Source organism: Malus sylvestris, chromosome 16, assembly GCF_916048215.2.
Source record: "Malus sylvestris chromosome 16, drMalSylv7.2, whole genome shotgun sequence".
NCBI classification, from domain to species: domain Eukaryota; kingdom Viridiplantae; phylum Streptophyta; class Magnoliopsida; order Rosales; family Rosaceae; genus Malus; species Malus sylvestris.
The window spans coordinates 27,632,371-27,653,498 of record NC_062275.1 but is presented as its reverse complement, the minus strand read 5'-3'; the positions used below and the strand labels follow the sequence as shown (position 1 = coordinate 27,653,498).

Genomic DNA, 21,128 nt, shown 5'->3' with positions numbered 1-21,128 from the left:
TGAACGGTGCTCTATCTCCATACCGAGACAGTATCGAGTCTTTCCTAGATCTTTCAACTCAAATTCTAACTTTAGGTGTACGGCAATTCTCGTGAGCTTTTCAGGAGTTCCGATGAGGTTTATGTCATCGACATAAACTGCAATAATCGTAAAATCGGAATGTTACTTCTTAATGAACACGCAAGGGCATATTTTGCTTTCACATAACCCTGACTAGTCAAATACTCACTTAGACAGTTATACCACATTCTTCCAAATAGCTTCAAACCTTATAGTGAAAGCCTCAGCTGAGTTGAAAGCGTGTTCCGGGGTTTGGAAAGATTTAATCCAGTCAATGTAAGTCATTTGGGAACTTTCATAGAAATTTTCGTATCAAGATTCTCATAGAGATATGCAGTTACTACGTCCAACGGCTGCATACTCAATTTTTCAAAAACTACCAAACTGATAAGGTAGCGAAAAGTAATCATATCCATAACAGGTGAATAAGTTTCATCATAGTCAATCCTTGGGTGTTGTGAAAAACATTGAGCAACAAGACAAGCTTTGTAATGAAAAATTTCATTCTTCTCATTACGTTTCTGAACTAAAACCTACTTGTAGCCAACAAGCTTCACATGTGGAGGAGTAGGAGCTACAGGTCCATACACCTTATGTTTCGCAAGCAAATCGAGTTCGACTTGGATTGCTTGTTTCCAGTTTGATTAATCAGTTCTACGTTGACATTCATCAACAGAACGGGGTGCATATGTTAATGCATCGTCGATAATCATCTCATTTCTACACCAAACATCATCCAAGCTAGCATAATGGACCGAAATCTCTCGATTTTCGCGACCTGGATTCGTCTCTTCAAATATAGCATAGCCCCAAGTAACGATCGAAAGTTTGGTACGTATGACCAACGATCGAGCAATCATTTGTAAGCGCTTAATGAATGTCTCTGCCACGCTATTTTGGGCGTGAACATAGGGTACTGGATGTTCAACTTCAACCCCAACCAACATGCAATAACCATCAAAAGTTTTAAATGTGAATTCTCCAGCATTATCCAATTGAATAGATTTGATTGGATAATCAGGGTGGTGAGCCCTGAGCATGATAATCTGAGCCAACAGTTTTAAGAATGTAGCGTTCTTTATGGACAACAAGCACACATGTGACCAACATGTGGAAGCGTCAACCAAAATCTTAAAATATCTAAATGGTCCGCAAAGAAGGTTGAATTGGTCCATAAATGTCCCCTTGAATCCTTTGTAGAAAAATAGGAAAAATCAAGCGAATCTTGTCATAAGAAGGCTTAATAATATGTTTTCCCATGGAGTAGGCGATTCCTTGAACCTAAACTTAAGGTTAGTGGATGACCATGTGATGATTTGAGGATACGGCGCATCGTTACTCGTCCAGGGTGTCCCAAATGATCATGTCAAAGTGTAATTTTGGTGCGTGATCCCTGAGGTAGGGTCGACCACATAGTGGCTTTCTATAGGGCGTATGGTTGTAATATACAAACCACTCGGGATACGCTCCATCTTCTATAGAATATGCTTCTAGCCATATTTGTAGGAAGTATTGCACAATAATTCAACTCCATTTTCTACATATGTTCAACATGGTAATTATTATCTCTAATGTCCTTGAAACTAAACAACATTTTTCCTGACGTGGAGAATAAAGGGCCTTATCAATAGTCAAAATTGTACCATTGTACAACATTATACGTGCCTTACCATATCCTTCAATCATGTTGGATGGGCCTGAGAGGATTGTCAGAGGTGCATTTTTAGGTATGAAGTTAGTGAAATAGATGCATTCACGCAAAATGGTGTGCGTGGTTGCATTATCTGCCAGACAACTAACTTACCCACTAGTCATACCTAGAAATAAAAATTAATTTGAATTGGTCACATGCATAAAAGTTCTAAAAACAAATATCCATCCAAAATAATTTAAGTATTCAAGGATGGTAATTTAAAAAAAAACTTAATATCCAAAAAATGCAACTAAAAAGTCAGAAACCTCCATTTTGGGTATTATTCGGTTCATCCACTTGCCTAAAGTTTGATTCAAACTTCTTACGACGAGAATGATATTCAGCTACAACCTTCTGGGGAGCACGGCAAACACAGACCAATGGTTTTTTAAACCATAGTGGTAGCACATCTCCACATCCATGGTGTTAGGTGTTTTGCCCTTATTCTTAAGGTTCGAGGCCTTGGGAGCAAGGTTAGGACATTTCTGGATTCGATTTCCTCCCTTAGATAGGCCTTAGCTTTGTTGACCTTGACGGGGTGGCTTCTGGCCGTCCTTACCACACTTATGTTGGCGTTTTGGGCATTGATTTGTGTTGTAGTGTGCTTCAGGCACAACAGTCGCCCCAGTAGGTCAAGCTTGATGATTTTTCATCAACAACTAATTATGCTTCTCAACAAGAAGTAAAACAGAGATCAAATCCGAAAATTTAGTAAACTTCTAAGCCCTATATTATTGCTGCATGACAATATTGGTAGCACAGAATGTCGAATAGGTCTTCTCTAGAAAATCCTCTTTGGTCAAGTTCTTGTTACAAAATTTAAAAAGTGATCAGATTTGACAGACTTCAGAATTATATTCATTTACAGACTTAAAGTCTTGGAAGCGCAGATGTTGCCAGTCATTTCTTGTTTCAGGCAAGAAGATGGCATTTTGGTGATCAAAGCGATCAGCCAAAGCGACCTAAAATGCTCGTGGATCTTCCTCAACAAGGTGCTCGGTTTGCATTGCATCATGAATGTGTCTTCGGATGAAGATCATTGCAGTGGCTTTCTCAACTTTGCCAGTCAGGTTGACCATCTCATCTCCGATGGTGGGAAGCAAATTTTTCACAATGAGGTGGAGCTTCACATCTTATACCCACTTGAGGTAGTTTCTTCCAAAGACATCTAAAACGGTGAAGTCGAGTTTGTTCAAATTCGACATGTCCCTATCACAAATAAATATATAAGAATGTGGTAGTGCGGTGGAGAAAAAATCAATTCATTCACATAAGAGTAGAACATTCAGGTTCTAATAGACATGTATTGGTTTAAAGTTTCATGAAAAAGCTTCAGGTTTTTCATGGTTGATGTTTTTAAGGAAAACTTCAGGTTTTCAAACATTCTAGAAACTTCAGGCTTCGAAGGAATTATGAACTTCAGGTTCATATGTTCTTGCAGACAAACACAAATATATATACAGAAATATGCAACAAGAACATATCCAAATAGATTTTTAGGGTCTATTATTATAATTGAATTATAATAAAGTGTTGGTGAAAAATTACAAAACCCAAATTTTCTAAAAATAAATAAACAATTAAGCTCGAGGCCCAAAAACATGGACCAAAGCCCACGAATGGGCTGAGAAAATTGGGACTGTTTGGTCTAGGCCCAAAAATTGAACTGGGTTGGGATCAAACCTAACATGCAGGCACGCCTAACATCACAAAATAAATGGGTTGTAAGAGCAAGCCTAAAGACAGAAGCCCATAAAGTGCTCTAATCAGGTGCGATGCGTACACGGATACAACAGTGCGTGGGCTAAGATCCGGTGCAACACGGAAACAGATACACCAGCGCATAGGCTGGGATCCGGTGCAATGCGGAGCAGGTGTACCGATACATAAGCGGTAGGCTGGGATCAGGTGCGACGCGAGATGCTTCACCCAGAGCAGGCCAAGCCCAAGTGGGCTTGGGTTTATGATCTAAACACCCTAGCACGAGCTAGGTGAACTTCGCCAGAGAAAAAGACCAACGCACTGTTTCAGGTGGTTATGTCGTGCACAAAAATCACGAAAAAAAAATTATGGGTTCGTCGGTGACCCAAAAGTGTGAATGGAGAGTAAAAACTCTCAACATTATAGAACCCCTAAAAAAATTGTATCGGAGTTTCAAACAAATCCGATGAGAATAAAAACGAATCTCAACCAAAATCCGTCAGGGGACGATCTTCAGGTCGTTAGGACAAGGACCCAAGGTTAAGGTTGGGCTGCAGGCCCACCTATGATGGTGGAGACGCCATTGAAGGTGTCAGGTTTTTTTCTAAGTTCCAAACCAGGAGCCCATGGCTTCTGCTTGTGGTCTCGCAGCTCAGGGAGAAACTAGAATTTTATTTTTATTTTTTTTCTTCAGATTAATTCAATATAATTTCATGTATATGCAACATATAGATCAATGCATGGACACATATTTGATGCAATTTATGGCAATATCAATTAACATAATTCAACAATTATGGATATAATTCATACACAGTTTATGTAGAATCTAAAATTCGAAAAACTTAATGTTGGTTCATGCATTATGGTGAATGTTCATGCTATTAGGGTTGCAAAAATATCAAGATAAAAATCGTTGTTTTGGAAAAACCAGATTGCATGATGATATTGATGAATTGGTTTGATGCAGAAAACTTCCACGTCAGATTCCTAAGTGCAGCGGTAGGAGCGTGCTGATAATGTGTTGTGGCTTATATTAATCTGACAGGGGAGAGAGGGCTCATAGTAGAGAGAGTAGGGAGAGAGATGTGTTTGTAGTGTTGTGTAGAGGATGTGTTATTCTCCCTACGCAGTGCCTTTATTTATAGTAATAAGGGAGGGAAGAATCATTCTCCTCCAAGGAATACAAGTCCAAATAGGTGATGTGACAATTAAGTTGACACACAAATTAAACCCTATTGATGACAATTGTAGTATTTAAGCAAGTAGGGATCGTTCTAGACCGAGGATTAACTAGGGATGCTAATCAACACAAATAAGACTAAAAAACACTAAACTAGACTCTATAGACTCAAAACTAACTCAAACACTCAAAACCGCAAGAAACAATAAAAAAGACTCAAGTCTAAACCTAATAAGTGATTTGGACGAAAATAGAACTTAAAAGACTCAAAAGACCAAAAGAAAACAGGTTTTTACTCTAAAAACAAGACTTAATGAATGGGGACTTTGTTTTGACGAAATTGAAAGTTAAAACAGAAACTTTGAAAACAAACTTAACAAAAATGATTTTGGATGAAAAAGAATGGTGAAAGGCTAGTTAGAGGGTTCCTTCTCCACACATGAAACATATGCATACAACTCGATTTCCAGTTACTCTTTCACAAACCATGAATGACAATGCCCCAAATTAACTAGATTGCACCAATTAATTCTCAGATTTCCCTAGATTCATTAAATTGAATGGAATACGCATTACAACCAAATTATTCTTATCAAGGACCCTAACTATGGAATACGCATGATAAAGACACATATCAAAGATCATTAAGTTCAATAGAAATCATAAGCATTGACGAGGCATTCATAACTATGGAATACGCATGTTACTCTTGCCAAGGATTTACTTAACACAATCGTGACTAGCGACTTTTACTACTTATGAATATAAGTTAATAATGATTAGGTGAAATTCCCTTATACTCTAGCATCAAATTCATGCATGCAAACTAAGTGTCGACCCTTAATCAACATACATAAACATGTTATCAATCAAATAGATAAGTAAACCACATTCACGATTTATGAAATCATAACTGGAGGAAATCAAGTCATATAAAACATATGATCATGGCTTTGAATTCCCCTCTAACTACAAAGAAATTAGTTCCTCATGTTCGCAAATAAACAAAGATAAATAAATTTAAACATTGACATAAAGATAGAAAACACCTAGAAACGCTCCAACAATCCAAGCTCCTTGAATGGCATGCACGACTCCAAAAGTCTCCTTCCTTCTCCTTTGCAAACTCACGGCACAAGAGGGATGTTTGGGTGAATGGTGTAGTGAAAATATGGTAGAGGGTGGTGAATGATTTGTGCAGCAAGGGTTGGTATTTATAGGCTGGAATTCATGCCAAAATTCCTAAGGATTTGGATAGGTTTCTGAAATTAAAATGGGATAAGGATTGTGAAACCAAAACCCAAGTGGAAAATGGGTTAAAACAATCAAAAACCAAAGGGGATTAGGCTTATAAGGTGCAGCACTAATTCCTACAAGAAGAGGGATACATTTGGCCTAAATCAAGAGGGAAAAGGATTGAGATTCAAATTCTAGAGCTTCTAGAACAAGGGGAAAAAGGCCAGATTTTTAGGTGTTCCTAGAAAAGATGTTTTAGCACCAATTTAGGGGTTCTAGAAGGATAAGGTTCTAGAATCTGAAATATATAGTTTAAATACATAATTATCCCTTAGAAATAGCTGGAATCAAGGCACAAATTCATTTGGATAGGATAAGATAAGGTTAGGTTAGGCAAGGATAAGATAAGATAAGGTTGGATAAGATTTTGGATATGGTTCCTTCTTTTGAGCTGATTTCTTATCTTTCTTGATTTGGATTTATTTCTTCACTCTTTTCAACTCATTCCTAGCCCCTTGAACTTCAAATTCGTCCATCCATCTTGCTCCATTCATAAGCTATCCATTTGGTGCCCAAAACTGCCTCAAAATGCTCCAAATTGCACTTTCTTGCCAACTTTGTCATATGGACCTACAAAAACATGAAAATAGCTTAAAACACTATAATAAACACAAACAAACCATGAAAATGCAAGAAAACAAGCTAACTAAGTCGCATAAATATGCTCCTATCAATAGGGAGAATTAACTAGTAACAAATCTAATCTAGAATTTACACAATCACATTTAAATACAATGAATATAACAAATTTAATTTTATGAACATTTTAACCTAAAAATATTTAAATTCTGATAAATATTTGAAAAATCACTAAACCGACATCATGAAACTTGTGGAACACTGAAAAAGTAATAAACACATGAAAGATTTTTTTTTAAATTATTTTAGCCGTTGGATTTAAACTTGGATAGTTAGATTTTTATTTTTATTTTACTGTTGGATTTGATCATATTAGATCTTAGCCGTTTGATTCAATGAATTTATAAATATAAGAAAAAAATGTAGCAATGGTCCCTTAACTTTAACCCAATTAGAGCAATGGTTCCTTAACTGACTTATGTTGGAATGACAAATGGTCTTTTTTGTCAACACCAATAGAATTCTGGAAACTGACTTATGTTGGAATGACCATTCCTACAATTTGGTTAAAATTGAGGGACCATTGCTACGATTGAGTTAAATTTGAGGGCCCATTACTCCAATTGGGTTAAAGTGGAGAGCTTATTTCTTTAATTGGGTTAAAGTTGATGGACCATTGCCACAATTTTTTTTTTTTTTCATTTGGTTTTCTATATTTGCCTCTTGGTTTATATTTTTTTTTTCCAATTGAATTAAAGTTGAGGGACCATTGATACAAATTCCTCTAAATTTTAAACTAAAAAATAATTACATATACATGGTGGCCCACTAACCTAGGGGGAATTCTAGCCTAAATTTGTCCAAAAATTGAGTTTTGGGTTAAAATTCATATTTGGCGCAAAGACTGAAGCAAGTTGAGGTATGTTTAAAACCTAAAATATGAATTTTATTTCAAAGATTGGAGTAGGTCTAAGAACAAATAAAAGACGGTAGTTCTAACAAAGTTTGTCAAAAATATTAATGTTGTGCATTGTAACAAGTTAGCATCACATATTTTTTAGGGTTGAATCAAATGAAAATTCAACACCAATACTCTAATTTTCTGAATTTACAAAGGAAAAGGATATGAAGAAAAACAAAGTAACGCTTGAGTGAGTTTAGGCCTGGCAAACGGGTCGTGTCTGTCGTGTTCGTGTCGTTTTCATGTAACACATGTTATCTTAACGGGTCTTGTCGTATCACACCTGTTATCTTAACAGGTCGGGTCACTTTACCCAACGGGTAAAGTGACCCGACCCGTTATGACCTGTTAAGAAAAATATATTTTTTTCTTAAATTTGCACATACCACACTTTGCCACATAAATATTACTTCAAAACATTAAAACACATAATTTAATATATATATATATATATATATATAATTATTTTAGTTTTTAGGGGTATAAAATTGTTAAATTAATGTATATAATTATTATAGTTTATTCATACTCATAAGATTTTGTGGTATCCACTAGTGTAATTTTTTAAATTGAAGATCGAATTCATTCATTGTATTCATATAGGGTCAAGGAGTGTAGTTGTAAAAAATCATCAAAATCGGAGTTAAAATAACCGTTAAATCGTGATTTTTCGTTTTATAACTATCGAAAAGTTTTGTTCGGTTACTTAATCTCTGAAGTTTGTTTTCCGCAATTTTTGGCGTATGCGATCTCGAAGTATATACAAACATGTTTGATGGTTGGATCATTGAAACTTGTTTCGTAGAATGCGTATCCCATCAAAACAATAGATTCACTAACACTTAAAAGTTTATTCTTACTTTCATTAAGTATAACATAAGATTTTGTGGTATCCACTAGTGTAAATATTTTAAATTGAAGATCGAATTCATTCATTGTATTCATATAGGGTCAAAGAGTGTAGCTGTAAAGAATCATCAAAATCGGAGTTAAAATAACCATTAAATCGTGATTTTTCTTTTTATAACCGTCGAAAGGTTTTATCCCGTTACTTGATCTCTATATGTTTTTTTTTTGCAATTTTTGGCGTATGCAATCTCGAAGTATATACAAACATGTTTAACGGTTGGATCGTTGAAACTAGTTCTGTAGAATGCGTATCCCATCAAAACAATAGATTCACTAATACTTAGGAGTTTATTTATACTTTCATTAAGTATAACAAGATTTTGTGGTATCCACTCAAATTGAAGATCGAATTCATTCATCATATTCATATAGGGTCAAGGAGTGTAGCTGTAAAAAATCATCAAATCGGAGTTAAAATAACCGTTAAATCGTGATTTTTCTTTTTATAACCATTGAAAAGTTTTGTTCCGTTACTTGATCTCTTAATGTTTGTTTTTTGGAATTTTTGGTGTATGTAATCTCGAAGTATATACAAACATGTATGACGGTTGGATCGTTGAAACTAGTTTCGTAGAATGTGTATCCCATCAAAACAATAGATTCACTAACACTTAAGAGTTTATTCATACTTTCATTAAGTATAATATAAATATTTTAAATTGAAGATCGAATTCATTCATTGTATTCATATAAGGTCAAGGAGTGTAGCTGTAAAGAATCGTCAAAATCGGAGTTAAAATAACCATTAAATCGTGATTTTTCTTTTTATAACCGTCGAAAGGTTTTGTCCCGTTACTTGATATTTGAATGTTTGTTTTTTGCAATTTTTGGCGTATGTGATCTCGAAGTATATACAAACATGTTTGACGGTTGGATCGTTAAAACTAGTTTTGTAGAATGCGTATCCTATAAAAACAATAGATTCACTAACATTTAAGAGTTTATTCATACTTTCATTAAGTATAACATAAGATTCACTAGTGTAAATATTTTAAATTGAAGATCGAATTCATTCGTTGTATTCATTTAGGGTCAAGGAGTATAGCTGTAAAAAATCATCAAAATCGGAGTTAAAATAACCGTTAAATCGTGATTTTTCCGTTTTATAACTGTCGAAAAGTTTTGTTCGGTTACTTAATCTCTGAATGTTTGTTTTTTGCAATTTTTGGCGTATGCGATGTCGAAGTATTTACAAACATGTTTGACAGTTGGATCGTCGAAACTAGTTTCGTAGAATGCATATCCCATCAAAACAATAGATTCACTAACACTTAAGAGTTTATTCATACTTTCATTAAGTATAACATAAGATATCCACTAGTGTAAATATTTTAAATTGAAGATAGAATTCATTCATTGTATTCATATAGGGTCAAGGAGTGTAGCTGTAAAGAATCGTTAAAATCAGAGTTAAAATAATCGTTAAATCGTGATTTTTCTTTTTATAACCGTCGAAAGGTTTTGTCCCGTTACTTGATATTTGAATGTTTGTTTTTTGCAATTTTTGACGTATGCGATCTCGAAGTATATACAAACATGTTTGATGGTTGGATCGTTGAAACTAGTTTTGTAGAATGCTTATCCCATAAAAACAATAGATTCACTAACATTTAAGAGTTTATTCATACTTTCATTAAGTATAACATAAGATTCACTAGTGTAAATATTTTAAATTGAAGATCGAATTCATTCATTGTATTCATTTAGGGTCAAGGAGTATAGCTGTAAAAAATCATCAAAATTGGAGTTAAAATAACCGTTAAATCTTGATTTTTCGTTTTATAACCGTCGAAAAGTTTTGTTCGGTTACTTAATCTCTGAATGTTTGGTTTTTGCAATTTTTGGCGTATGCGATCTCGAAGTATTTACAAACATGTTTGACGGTTAGATCGTTGAAACTAGTTTCGTAGAATGCGTATCCTATCAAAACAATAGATTCACTAACACTAAAGAGTTTATTCATACTTTCATTAAGTATAACATAAGATATCCACTAGTGTAAATATTTTAAATTGAAGATCGAATTCATTCATTGTATTCATATAGGGCCAATGAGTGTAGCTGTAAAAAATCATAAAAATCGGAGTTAAAATAACAGTTAAGTTGTGATTTTTCGTTTTATTACCGTTGAAAAGTTTTGTTCGGTTACTTGATCTCTGAATGTTTATTTTTTGTGATTTTTTAATGATGCAATCTCAAAGCATATACAAACAAGTTTGACGGTTGAATCGTTGAAATTAGTTTCGTATAATTCGTATCCCATCAAGTTCAATGGTATATATATATATATATATATTTATTAAGTAGATTTAAATCTGTTTATTATGTACGTATAATTATCATAGTTTTTTGGTGTATAAAATTTAATTTAAAATTATATATATAATTATTATAGTTAATATTTTGGGGGTATAATTATTATAGTGTATATAATTATTATAATTATTGTAGTTAATTTAATATATATATATATATATATATATATATATATAATTATAGTATTTTTTTAGGGTTATAAAATTAATATTCTACTTATCGTGTATCGTGTTACCCATGTGTATATCCGAACCAAGCCGTTATCTTAACAGGTGCTTATCGAGTTACCCGATAACGACCCGATTTGTTATCGTGTCGACCCGAACACCTGTTAATTTCGTGTCGTGTCGTGTCGGGTATCGAATCGTGTCAGGAATTGTCAGCCCTAAGTGAGTTAGAGGCAAGGTCTAAAATATCGATATTATCCCGATATTTCCATCGAAATTTTCGTGTTTTTGGACTACCGATATTTCCGATATCATCGATATTTTAGACCTTGATAGGAACTCTATGTGGTACTAAGTTACTCATGTATCTTACCATGCAATGTATAAAGTGTAAAATATTGTATTAATTCATTATATATAAATGATTATGGTGTGTTTAAACTTCTTTAATTAATTACTATATATTTTCTACACTCACAATGTTTGCCAGCTCGCTATATAATCAACTTAAATCAGTTAAATCCATCATGCAATGTATTTCCTTCCAATTTTTTGTGATAAACTAATAGATAATTGACTAAATAAACATCATGCAAAGTTTCAATAAAAATTTCCAAGTTTTTCTTACAATTTCCGTGGTTTTTATTCAATTTTTATCGATATCGACAATATCCCGATATTTCCATCGAAATTTCCGTATTTTTGAACCACCGATATTTCCGATATCATCGATATTTTAGACTTTGTTACGTGTGATAAAAGATGATGACATGCCGCCGCTGTTGCCCTTGTCTCAATTCAAGGCCGTAGCCTCACGACTACTCTCTCTCTCTCTCATAAATTTATTTGGTACTCTTTTTTCTCCATTCTCTCTCACTAAACTTTATCTCTCTAAGAAGAGGAGGAGGCAGCAGCAGCAGCAGAAGATGAGTCCTCCTAGAATCTCCTTCCACTGCATCTTCGGGTCCTGAAAGAAAAATTAGAGAGGGAGAGAGAAGTGATGGATTCGTAGGCTGTGCTGTGCAGCAGAATTGCAAGCGTCTTTTGTGGGTAGTTATTCTATTCCCTCTCATTCTCTCTCTTCACCATCTCCTTCCTTTCTTTCCCTTTTGGGTTTTGTTTATTTGTTTTTCTTTACTTTTACTATTTTTTGTTCATATGTGGTGTGTCCTAATTACTTTTTCTTCTGATTTGCAGCTTCGCAAAAGTTGGGCTCTTTGGAGGGAATGTGGAGGGTGCACTGCTTCTTCTTCAATAGCTATGGCCGCGGATTCTTCTCACGGTACCCTTTTTGTTATTTTTACTCTACATTTTTGCTTTTTATGCTCAAATTATTTCTGGGTTTTGATTCATCATGGTCTGTGAAGGTTTGGATTTGATATTTTTGTTGATTGGGGGATCAAAGTTGAATCCTTTGCTGAGTTTGGAATATGCATGTTATACTCAGATTGCAGGAAATTTGTGGGTTTTTGTTATGTCGAAAAATTTGAAAAATTATTTGGGAATTTGGTGTTCTTTTTGTTTGTGATTTGAGCTTCTGGGTTTTGAAGGGTATGGTATCTATGGATAATTATCGACGGGTAATTGCGTCTGTTATATTTGTTATGTATGATTGACTTTTGTTTAGTGCTTATTGTTTCCAGATTGATGTTTGATTTTAGATCATCTTCTTACTGATGATATTCAGCATTTGAGAGTTAAATTGTCAAGGGTAGATTTCTGAGTTCAGCTGCATTTAATCTGATGATATAATGCAGTGGCGTCTTATTCGCTGCTTAATATTATTTCTTAGAGGAGAAGTGAGCTGGTATCTCTTTTCTATTGGGGTATGCTACCTTATCAAATAACTCATGTGAAAGCTCTTAAGAAAATGCAGAGCCAGGGGCATTCCAAAGTCAACTAAATATTGTGTTTAGTTTAAGGATTCATGTGGGCTTGATGTATCGTACACAATTATGCGTGCCTGTTCCATCCTATTCTTATTCTATTTGGTGTAGTTGAGCTATCTTTGTAAATGAAAGTAAACCCTTTTTCTTTAATGATTTTGGTATTGCAGGTAATATGTTACAGCTTACTACTGAGCTCAGTCCATGGCATAAATCAAAATCTGAACTGTGATTCTTAATGGATCTCTGAAATGGCAGGCAATGGAGATTAGTAAACAGTTTATATGGGTGCATGCTAGTGGATTAAGGATTTTTGCTACTGATCAAATAATATCATGTTTCTTGTTCCTCATTGTTGAGAACTGATATGTTAATCGTATGGATTATGGATTCAAATAGATGGTCCTAATTGAGATAAGATGTAACTAAGGAATTTTGATTAGCTTTCTCATTATTTCCCTTTCAATATCTTTCCCTTTCTCTTAGGAATTTTCAGAGATCTATGGTTTTGCTTTCTTCTGTTCAACGATTCTACTTTCTATATACTGATATATGTTCCTTTCTCCTTGGCTTTAGGACTTGGACTTGATCGAAACAACAGCAAGTTAAGTATGGATAAAAAGAGAGAGTTTGTCTATGAAGTATCAAAGTGGTCAGACGGTGCCTCTGAAGTGTTACAGTCATGGAGCCGTCAGGAGATTTTACAGATCCTATGTGCAGAAATGGGGAAAGAAAGGAAATATACTGGCTTGACAAAATTGAAAATAATAGAACACCTTCTGAAAGTTGTGTCTGAAAAGAAACAAGGGGGAAGTGAGGATGTAACAGACCTTAAACCACAGTCATCTAATGCCACTGGCCAAAAAACTACTAAAAGGCAAAGGAAAACTGAGAATCCATCTAGACTACATGTTCCGGAGAATAGTAATTATAACAATAGTAGTGGGAGTGACCTAGCCAATACTACATTCTGCAAAAACTCAGCTTGCAGAGCTACCGTAAATCGAGAAGATGCATTTTGCAAGAGATGTTCATGTTGCATTTGTCACAAGTTTGATGACAACAAGGACCCGAGCCTTTGGTTGGTTTGCAGCTCAGAGCCGCCATTTAAGGGTAATTCATGTGGCATGTCATGCCACCTTGAGTGTGCTTTAAAACGTGAAAGTTCTGGTATTGGAAAAGAGAAAGGACATAGAGGACTGGATGGGAGCTTTTACTGTATATCTTGTGGCAAAGTGAATGATCTGCTCGGGTAAATTTTCCTACCTATTAACTATTTTTTATACCATTTTTCTTTTATAATTTTTTGGATCTTTATAGACAACTGCTCCTAGTTGTGATGAATTTCATATTTCTATTCAAAGTTTGTCCCAAGTCTTCCACTAAAAAAATTAAAATTTTGCAACATTTTAAGTTACTTATTGGTGATGAATTTTATTTCATTGCAGTATCTTGGGAATACCGGTTACTTATATTGTACATTGGCCTTATTTTCGCTATAGTGTTTCTATGAGTGTAACATAATTTACACGATCATTCACACTTGGAATGAAATATTTTGTTTCATTATTGTGTCCACTGTTCTAAAAATCCCCGCCTATCTTAGATCAATGTGTTGCAAATCATAATCCTGACGCCTTAAACATAAGCTTTCTGCATTACCTCAATTTAATATCAAGGATTATCCTTTTCTTTTGTGAAACTTTCCTAACACCTAAGAATGATCGAGTTGACGAGTTTCTGATGGAGGAGCCAAGTGAAAATTTAATAAAGGCTTATCAACTGACTTGCCCCCTGAAACTTGCCTTTAGTCTCACTTTACCCCTGAAACTGGTTTTGTCTCACTTCTCACCGAAACTGTCATTTTTTCCTCATTTAGTCTCAGTTAACCCTATTTTCGTCCATTCTGTCAAATAAATGTTAAATTAAAGGATCGTAGGCACATTTTATTTTTGACACAATGTTTTGCCTCTAATTTGCCTACTAAAACAATCCCAAACTCATTTTCGATGACTCTAATTTAAACCCCTGTTGCTGTCTCTCTTGAGATTGATGCAGGGATGTAGTTATGCAGGGCTGTAGTTGCAGCCGTTGGCTTCAATGAGTGGTTTGAATTAGGTTTTGAAACACAACCCATTACTTGCTATTGAAACACAAACCATTATTTTCTTTTGCCAACGCCTGCAGCTACAGCTCCACACCAATCTGCAAGAGAGACAGACAAGGATTTGAATCAGAGTTATCGAAAATGGAATTGGGATTGTTTTAGCATGCAAGTTGGAGGCAAAGAGTTGTATCAAAAATAAAATGTCCATTCTACTCTTTAATTTAACATCTATTTGACTAAATGGACGAAAATGGGGTGAATTGAGACGAAATGAGACAAAAATGATAGTTTCATAGGGCAAAGTGAGACAAAATCAGTTTTAGGGGATAAAGTGCGACTAAATGGCAGTTTATCAATAAATTAGAGTCTTTCTACTTTCCTTTGTAATAAATGCAGCTTAGTATGCAAGTTCTTTGTGTTTGAGTCTCTCTATGTTGCTATATTATTATTAGGTGTCATAAATTAGTCTTTAGAATTTCTATTTATATTTATGTGGATCGTTCCAGATTCATGTACCAACTAGCCTATAAAATGGCTACTTTGTAAGCTTTTAAAAATAAGATTGTTAGTGAAAAAAATTCTGGGTTTCCGGCTTGTGTGTGAAGCACAGCAACCTTTGAGTGATTCCAAGGCACCTTCAGGGTGAAGCTGAAGGCCAGTATGATGCCGGAATTTCTCTAATTTCTCTATTGGTGTGATTCCAGTACACCTTTGGCCGAAGTGAGTCCAGATCTCTTCTATATTCCTATCTATTTCTACTGTCCTACATCACTTATGTTGACTTGTCCTTAGATTCTGTGAGCGGTGAGCACAGATATGGAGTGGGTAGTGTGGTGGCACTACCCTATTTGTTGGGTCAATAACTTTCACTTGAAACTGCTACAATTCTGGTTTCATGACATGGTAACTTGCAGATCTTGATTGTAATATAAAAAAGAGAATGTTTAGTGCTTTTGAAAATGTGATTTGGGGGTCTTTGCTGCTAAAGCGATATGGTAGATACATACATGTATATACGTACATACATGTATATACGTACATACATGTATATACGTACATACATGTATATACGTACATACATGTATATACGTACATACATGTATATACGTACATACATGTATATACGTATATATACGTACATACGTACATACGTATGTACATATATATATATATATATATATATATATAGGAAACCTTTAAAGGAACTAATCCCCATATATATCTCTCTCTCTCTCTCTCGTGAAAGGCAAACATGTAAATATGTATATATATATACATATTTACATGCTTGCCTTTCGAGATCGAGATATATATATATCACGCGAACATGCAGGTGTTCATGTGTTATTTCTATTGTCTGAAAATTAGGACTTCTGTCTTAATCAGTCATGTGTAAAGTTGATACTGTTTCTTTTTGCCAAAAGCTCTATCTCTCTCTATGATAAATAAAGTGAGAGTAGCTTGTGATTGATTGTTGACAAGTGAGGCACTTGAAGACATCATGAATGGTTGACTAATACATTTATTTCATGTTCTTTTAACACAATTAAATGGTTCTTAGTTCTTTTCTGAGTGAATGATTATGATGAAATTCTTAAAGCACATAATTAATACTAATTTTTTGTACTGGTTTCCTTAGATGTTACTTTTTCCTCATATATAGCAATCTGATAGGCCTATGTTCTTACATGTATTTAGATCCTGGCGAAAACAGCTAGTAATAGCAAAGGATACCAGGCGGGTAGACATACTGTGCTATCGTATTTCCTTGAGTCATAAGCTCCTCAAGGGGACTGCAAAGTATCAAAAACTTCATGAGATTGTGGATGAAGCCATGATGAAGCTTCAAGGTGAAGTGGGTCCGCTAACTGGCTTACCATTAAAGATGGGTCGGGGTATTGTTAACAGGCTTTCTTCTGGACCAGAGATTCAGAAACTTTGTGCATTTGCTGTGGAGTCACTGGATTTGGTGCTTCAGAAGGCAACATTTCCTCCATTGGCCAAGCCTAATGTACAAGGTGATCTATTTGTCAGTAACTGTCACACCCTATCCCTAATCACTGGATTTGCATGCATTCGATAACTCTGTAAATGTCTGCAATTTTCATGCCTCCACAATCATTGAATTTACTTGCATTCCACATATTTTCTGGCAATAATTTAAATAACAATGATGTAGGTGTGGTAAGTACTTAGTTTCATATGATCTCTTCATTCATTTGATTCTGAGTTTCTGGTATTTTTGTTTCGGTCCTCGCCACTTCCTAATCGAATCACAGAAATTCCATGAGGTTATTGGAGAATGGAGAGAATGCATTTTATCTTGATTACTGGTTTATCCAGAGAGAAGGAATTTTAATGGATGTTTTCTGTTGTACATTTTTAAACATTTCAGATCCAAGTTTTATTGCTCCGGACATGGTTAGATTTGAGAATGTCCATGCTACATCGCTCACAGTGGTTTTGAGTTCCGAATATCCTCCCTCAGAAATTTTAGTTGGTTACAAATTATGGCACTGTAAGGCTGATGTTATGAATTATCCAACAGAACCGACTGCAACACTGTTGTTTGCACCAAAGACGAGATTTGTTGTCACTGGACTGACTCCAGCTACAGAGTACTGTTTCAAAGTGACTTCGTTCAATGATTCAAGACATTTGGGCATGTGTGAAGTTCGGTTTTCCACAAGTACTGGTGGAGATGAAGTCCCTAATTGTTCAGTAACACAGAGAAGTCAGAGCCCAGCTACCAACTATAGCAGCCTTTCTAATCCTTCTTCAGTGGAAGATGAAACTAATAATATAACTCCATATGGCGATCAAGCTGATAACCGAGCAGACAACTATATTACTTTTTGCCAGGACACTGATAATACTGTCTCTGCTGATTTATCCAATGATGCTGTCAACGGCAACAGCATGGACAGAGGACCTACAGCAGCAGATAAAATTTCGTTGCTGGATGAGGAGCACATCAATGGGATGATTGGCTCCATATCCAAATCTGATGTCATAGAACTTGAGCACAAGCAATCACCAGATGGCCATATTGTTGAAGAAATCAGCACTGATAACGGTTCAAATTCCCCTGCTCGAACTGGAATGGAATGTGTCCCATTTGGTGGTAGCTCAGAGGCTGGCTTACCCATCACTCCTTGCAAAATCGACATACTTACAGATGGGCTGGGAAGGAATGTACGATCAAATTCCAGTAGCAAGGATTTAAAAAATGGAAGTGGGAAAGTAGAGGAACCCCAAGATGGCAGCACATCGAAGAAGAGAAGTGCTGAAAGGAAAGATGAGGAGTGTGTGGCAAACATCTCAGATAGGGATTTTGAGTATTACGTGAAGATTATCAGATGGTTAGAGTGCGAGGGACATCTTGAGCAGAACTTCCGGCAGAAATTTCTTACCTGGTATAGTTTGAGAGCTACACCTCAGGAGGTAAGAATTGTGAAAGTGTTTGTAGATACCTTTATAGGAGATCCTGCATCGCTTGCAGGGCAACTTGTCGACACCTTCTCAGAGAGTATTTCTAGTAAGAAATCATCTGTCGTGCCAAACGGGTTCTGCATGAAGCTTTGGCATTAAGTTATTTGCAAGCATAAATAGTTGTGGATCTCCTCTCCTCCTAGCATTTGTTATTTATGTCGTATCATTAATTCTAGTACCATTCCTCATTTGCCATTCTTATGATGTAAAAATTGCTAGAATTCTTCCTATCACAATGTAGGTTTGGCTTCATTCATTCTTGTAAACTGATATGTTGTTTCTACTTTCTATAAAATCCAACAAGCAAACATGAAAAAGAATGCCAAAGGAGATCGATGTGCGGGGTTTTTTATTTTTGGAGAAATTTTTTTGTTTGATTGTAATATTGTCATGTGGTGTTACTAATTTATGCGCTGTTTAAGCAGCATTCAAGAAATTATTATTTTTCCATTATTTTAGGGTCTTTTTGGAGAAAAGCTTTGGTCATTGCCTAACCACGTGAGATGGTACCCAAATCAAATGTCCTTGGCTTGTGTACTTGTTGGCCTGCTTTGAAGTGGTCAAACACTCATTCCCTTGGGGTGCGTTTGGTACGTGGGATGGGACGGAACAGAGTGGGACGGAACCGTTCCGTCCCACGTTTGGTGCCTTAAAATTGTGTGGAACGCGCGTCCCACGGAACGAAAAAGGGTCAGATTTTGGTTCCCCCTCCCCCCCCCTGGAACAGGTTTTTCCATCTCGTGGGACACAAATTTTTTTTTTTTTGGACAACAATACCCCTTTTATTTTTCATTAATTACATTGTCTACCTCCCTTCTCTCCCGTAACCTCCCTCTGTTCTACCACAAACCCAGTAACCCAATCCCTTCTTTCCCGTAACCTCCCTCTTCATCCACCACAAACCCAGTAACCCAATCCCAGCAAACCCATCCGACGACGACGACGTCACCACCGTCACCAGCAAACCCCTCTTCTTCTCCGGCGTCGTCACCACCGTCACCAGCAAACCCTCTTCTTCTCCGGCGCTGTCACCAGCAACCCCTCTTCTTCTCCGGCGCCGTCACCATAGCCAGGCCGACGATGACGACGACGCTGCACGGAGGATGATGACGACGCTGCAGGGAAGACGATGACGACGCTGCAGGCCGACGACGACGACGATGCTGCACGGAGGATGATGACGACGCTGCAGGGAAGACGATGACGACGCTGCAGGGAGGACGATGACGAAGCTGCAGAAATTGATTGAAATGAATTTTGGGATTTTTCTGTGTTTGATTTTGGGATTTTTCTGTGTTTGATTTTGGGATTTTTCTGTTTTTTTTTCTTCTTGTAATTGTTTGCTGGTGACGAGATCTGAAATTGATTGGAGGGTTTGCTGGTGACGAGATCTGAAACTGGATTGGTTGCCGAGAAAACGAAAACTGGGGTCTGATTGTTTGAGTTCATACCGCACTCAGCAATTGTACAAACAAGGCTAAGTTAGTCATTTAACACGAAATCCAAACCGTTCCGTCCTACGCGTACCAAACATAACACGAACCTCCGTTTCGTTCCGTCCCGTCCCGTCCCGTCCCGTCCCGTCCCGTTCCGTTCCGTCTGCGTACCAAACGCACCCTTGAAGAGGTCACCTTAAAGTGGTGGCAACTGTTACAGGTTGAATACTCCGATGTCTTAGCTGGAACTTTTATCCTAATTGAAGACTTTGGGGAATTGTTTTTTTATGTTTTTGTGGAGTTATTATAGTAGTGAAAGCTCATTTCCTTCGTTGTATTTCTCCGATGTGAGATTTAAGGTAATGTGGCCCTAATGAGTGCATATGAAGCACGCTACAACAGTACTACTAGTTCGCCATCTATGATTCTATCGTTCTTCGGCGACCGTGCATGAGTTTTGCCATCAGGTGGGAGAAATAGGTGCTGACAAGCATATCGAAAGGTTATTTATTGTGGACATGTAATTTATATTATTGATAATTCGATTCTATAGTTGTTTTATATATTTTCTAAGTGAAAGTTTACGTGATAATTAACTGACGATCTGGCATCATCTTATTGAATGACCTAATGATCAGACAGAAGTTTGTCTTATCTCCTAGGCACTAGAATGACTTGCAAATGAAGACACTATGATGATGGTATTCTTAACTAATCATGCACTGCTATACAAAAAAGTTGAAATGTGACGACCCGTCCCAAATTTTCTATGTAATTTCTTCCCGAGTGTGTAAATTGACCTTTATGCCCTTGTTGGTGAAGTGACGTGGATTTGGTTATGCAGCTTTAAATTATTTTTCTGCTATCGTAATTTATTTGTACTTCTTGTTACGATCGCGTAAGCGTGAGTTAGACCCGAATCGGATTCGTAACGAAAAAGTTATGTTAAAGTAGGTGTATGTCAGGTAGAATTGTACACTAGTGCGTGTTAATTTATCAATGTTAGAAACACTGTTTTGGATGGATTTTTTGATTTCCTTTCTACTGTGCAAATTTGAAAATCTTAACCCTTGTTCTTTTTTAAATTGGACCCGTGCCCTCAAATTCCTCACAACCAATCAAACACTCCCCTCAATTCTCTCACCCAACCAGACAACTTCCCTCACTTTTCCACTAATCAGAAGTTGTTAGTCACTCTCTCTCTCTCTCTCTCATCTCTTTCTCTCTCCATCACCGTAACTCTCTCTTCTCAGTGACCACCAAGAACACGTACCAAAACTCGTAGATCGAGCCTTCAATTAGCACCATCGTGTTCCTCTCGAACTCACGAACACAACCATAC

General features: G+C 36.2%; 1 protein-coding gene across 2 annotated transcripts; it reads left to right on the top strand.

Annotated features, from left to right (window-relative positions):
* Positions 1–11,688: 11,688 nt before the first annotated feature.
* Positions 11,689–18,680, top strand: LOC126607307 (VIN3-like protein 2). 2 transcript variants are annotated; one of them, XM_050274854.1, is made up of 6 exons: positions 11,689–11,915; positions 12,063–12,147; positions 12,922–13,009; positions 13,328–14,003; positions 16,557–16,876; positions 17,254–18,680. In XM_050274854.1, exons 3-6 carry the CDS (start codon positions 13,003–13,005, stop codon positions 18,447–18,449), a joined length of 2,199 nt encoding a protein of 732 aa, XP_050130811.1. In that variant the 5' UTR covers positions 11,689–11,915; positions 12,063–12,147; positions 12,922–13,002; the 3' UTR covers positions 18,450–18,680. The 2 variants fall into 2 exon arrangements, with proteins under 2 accessions (XP_050130811.1, XP_050130810.1); XM_050274853.1 differs by lacking the exon at positions 12,922–13,009.
* Positions 18,681–21,128: the final 2,448 nt, after the last annotated feature.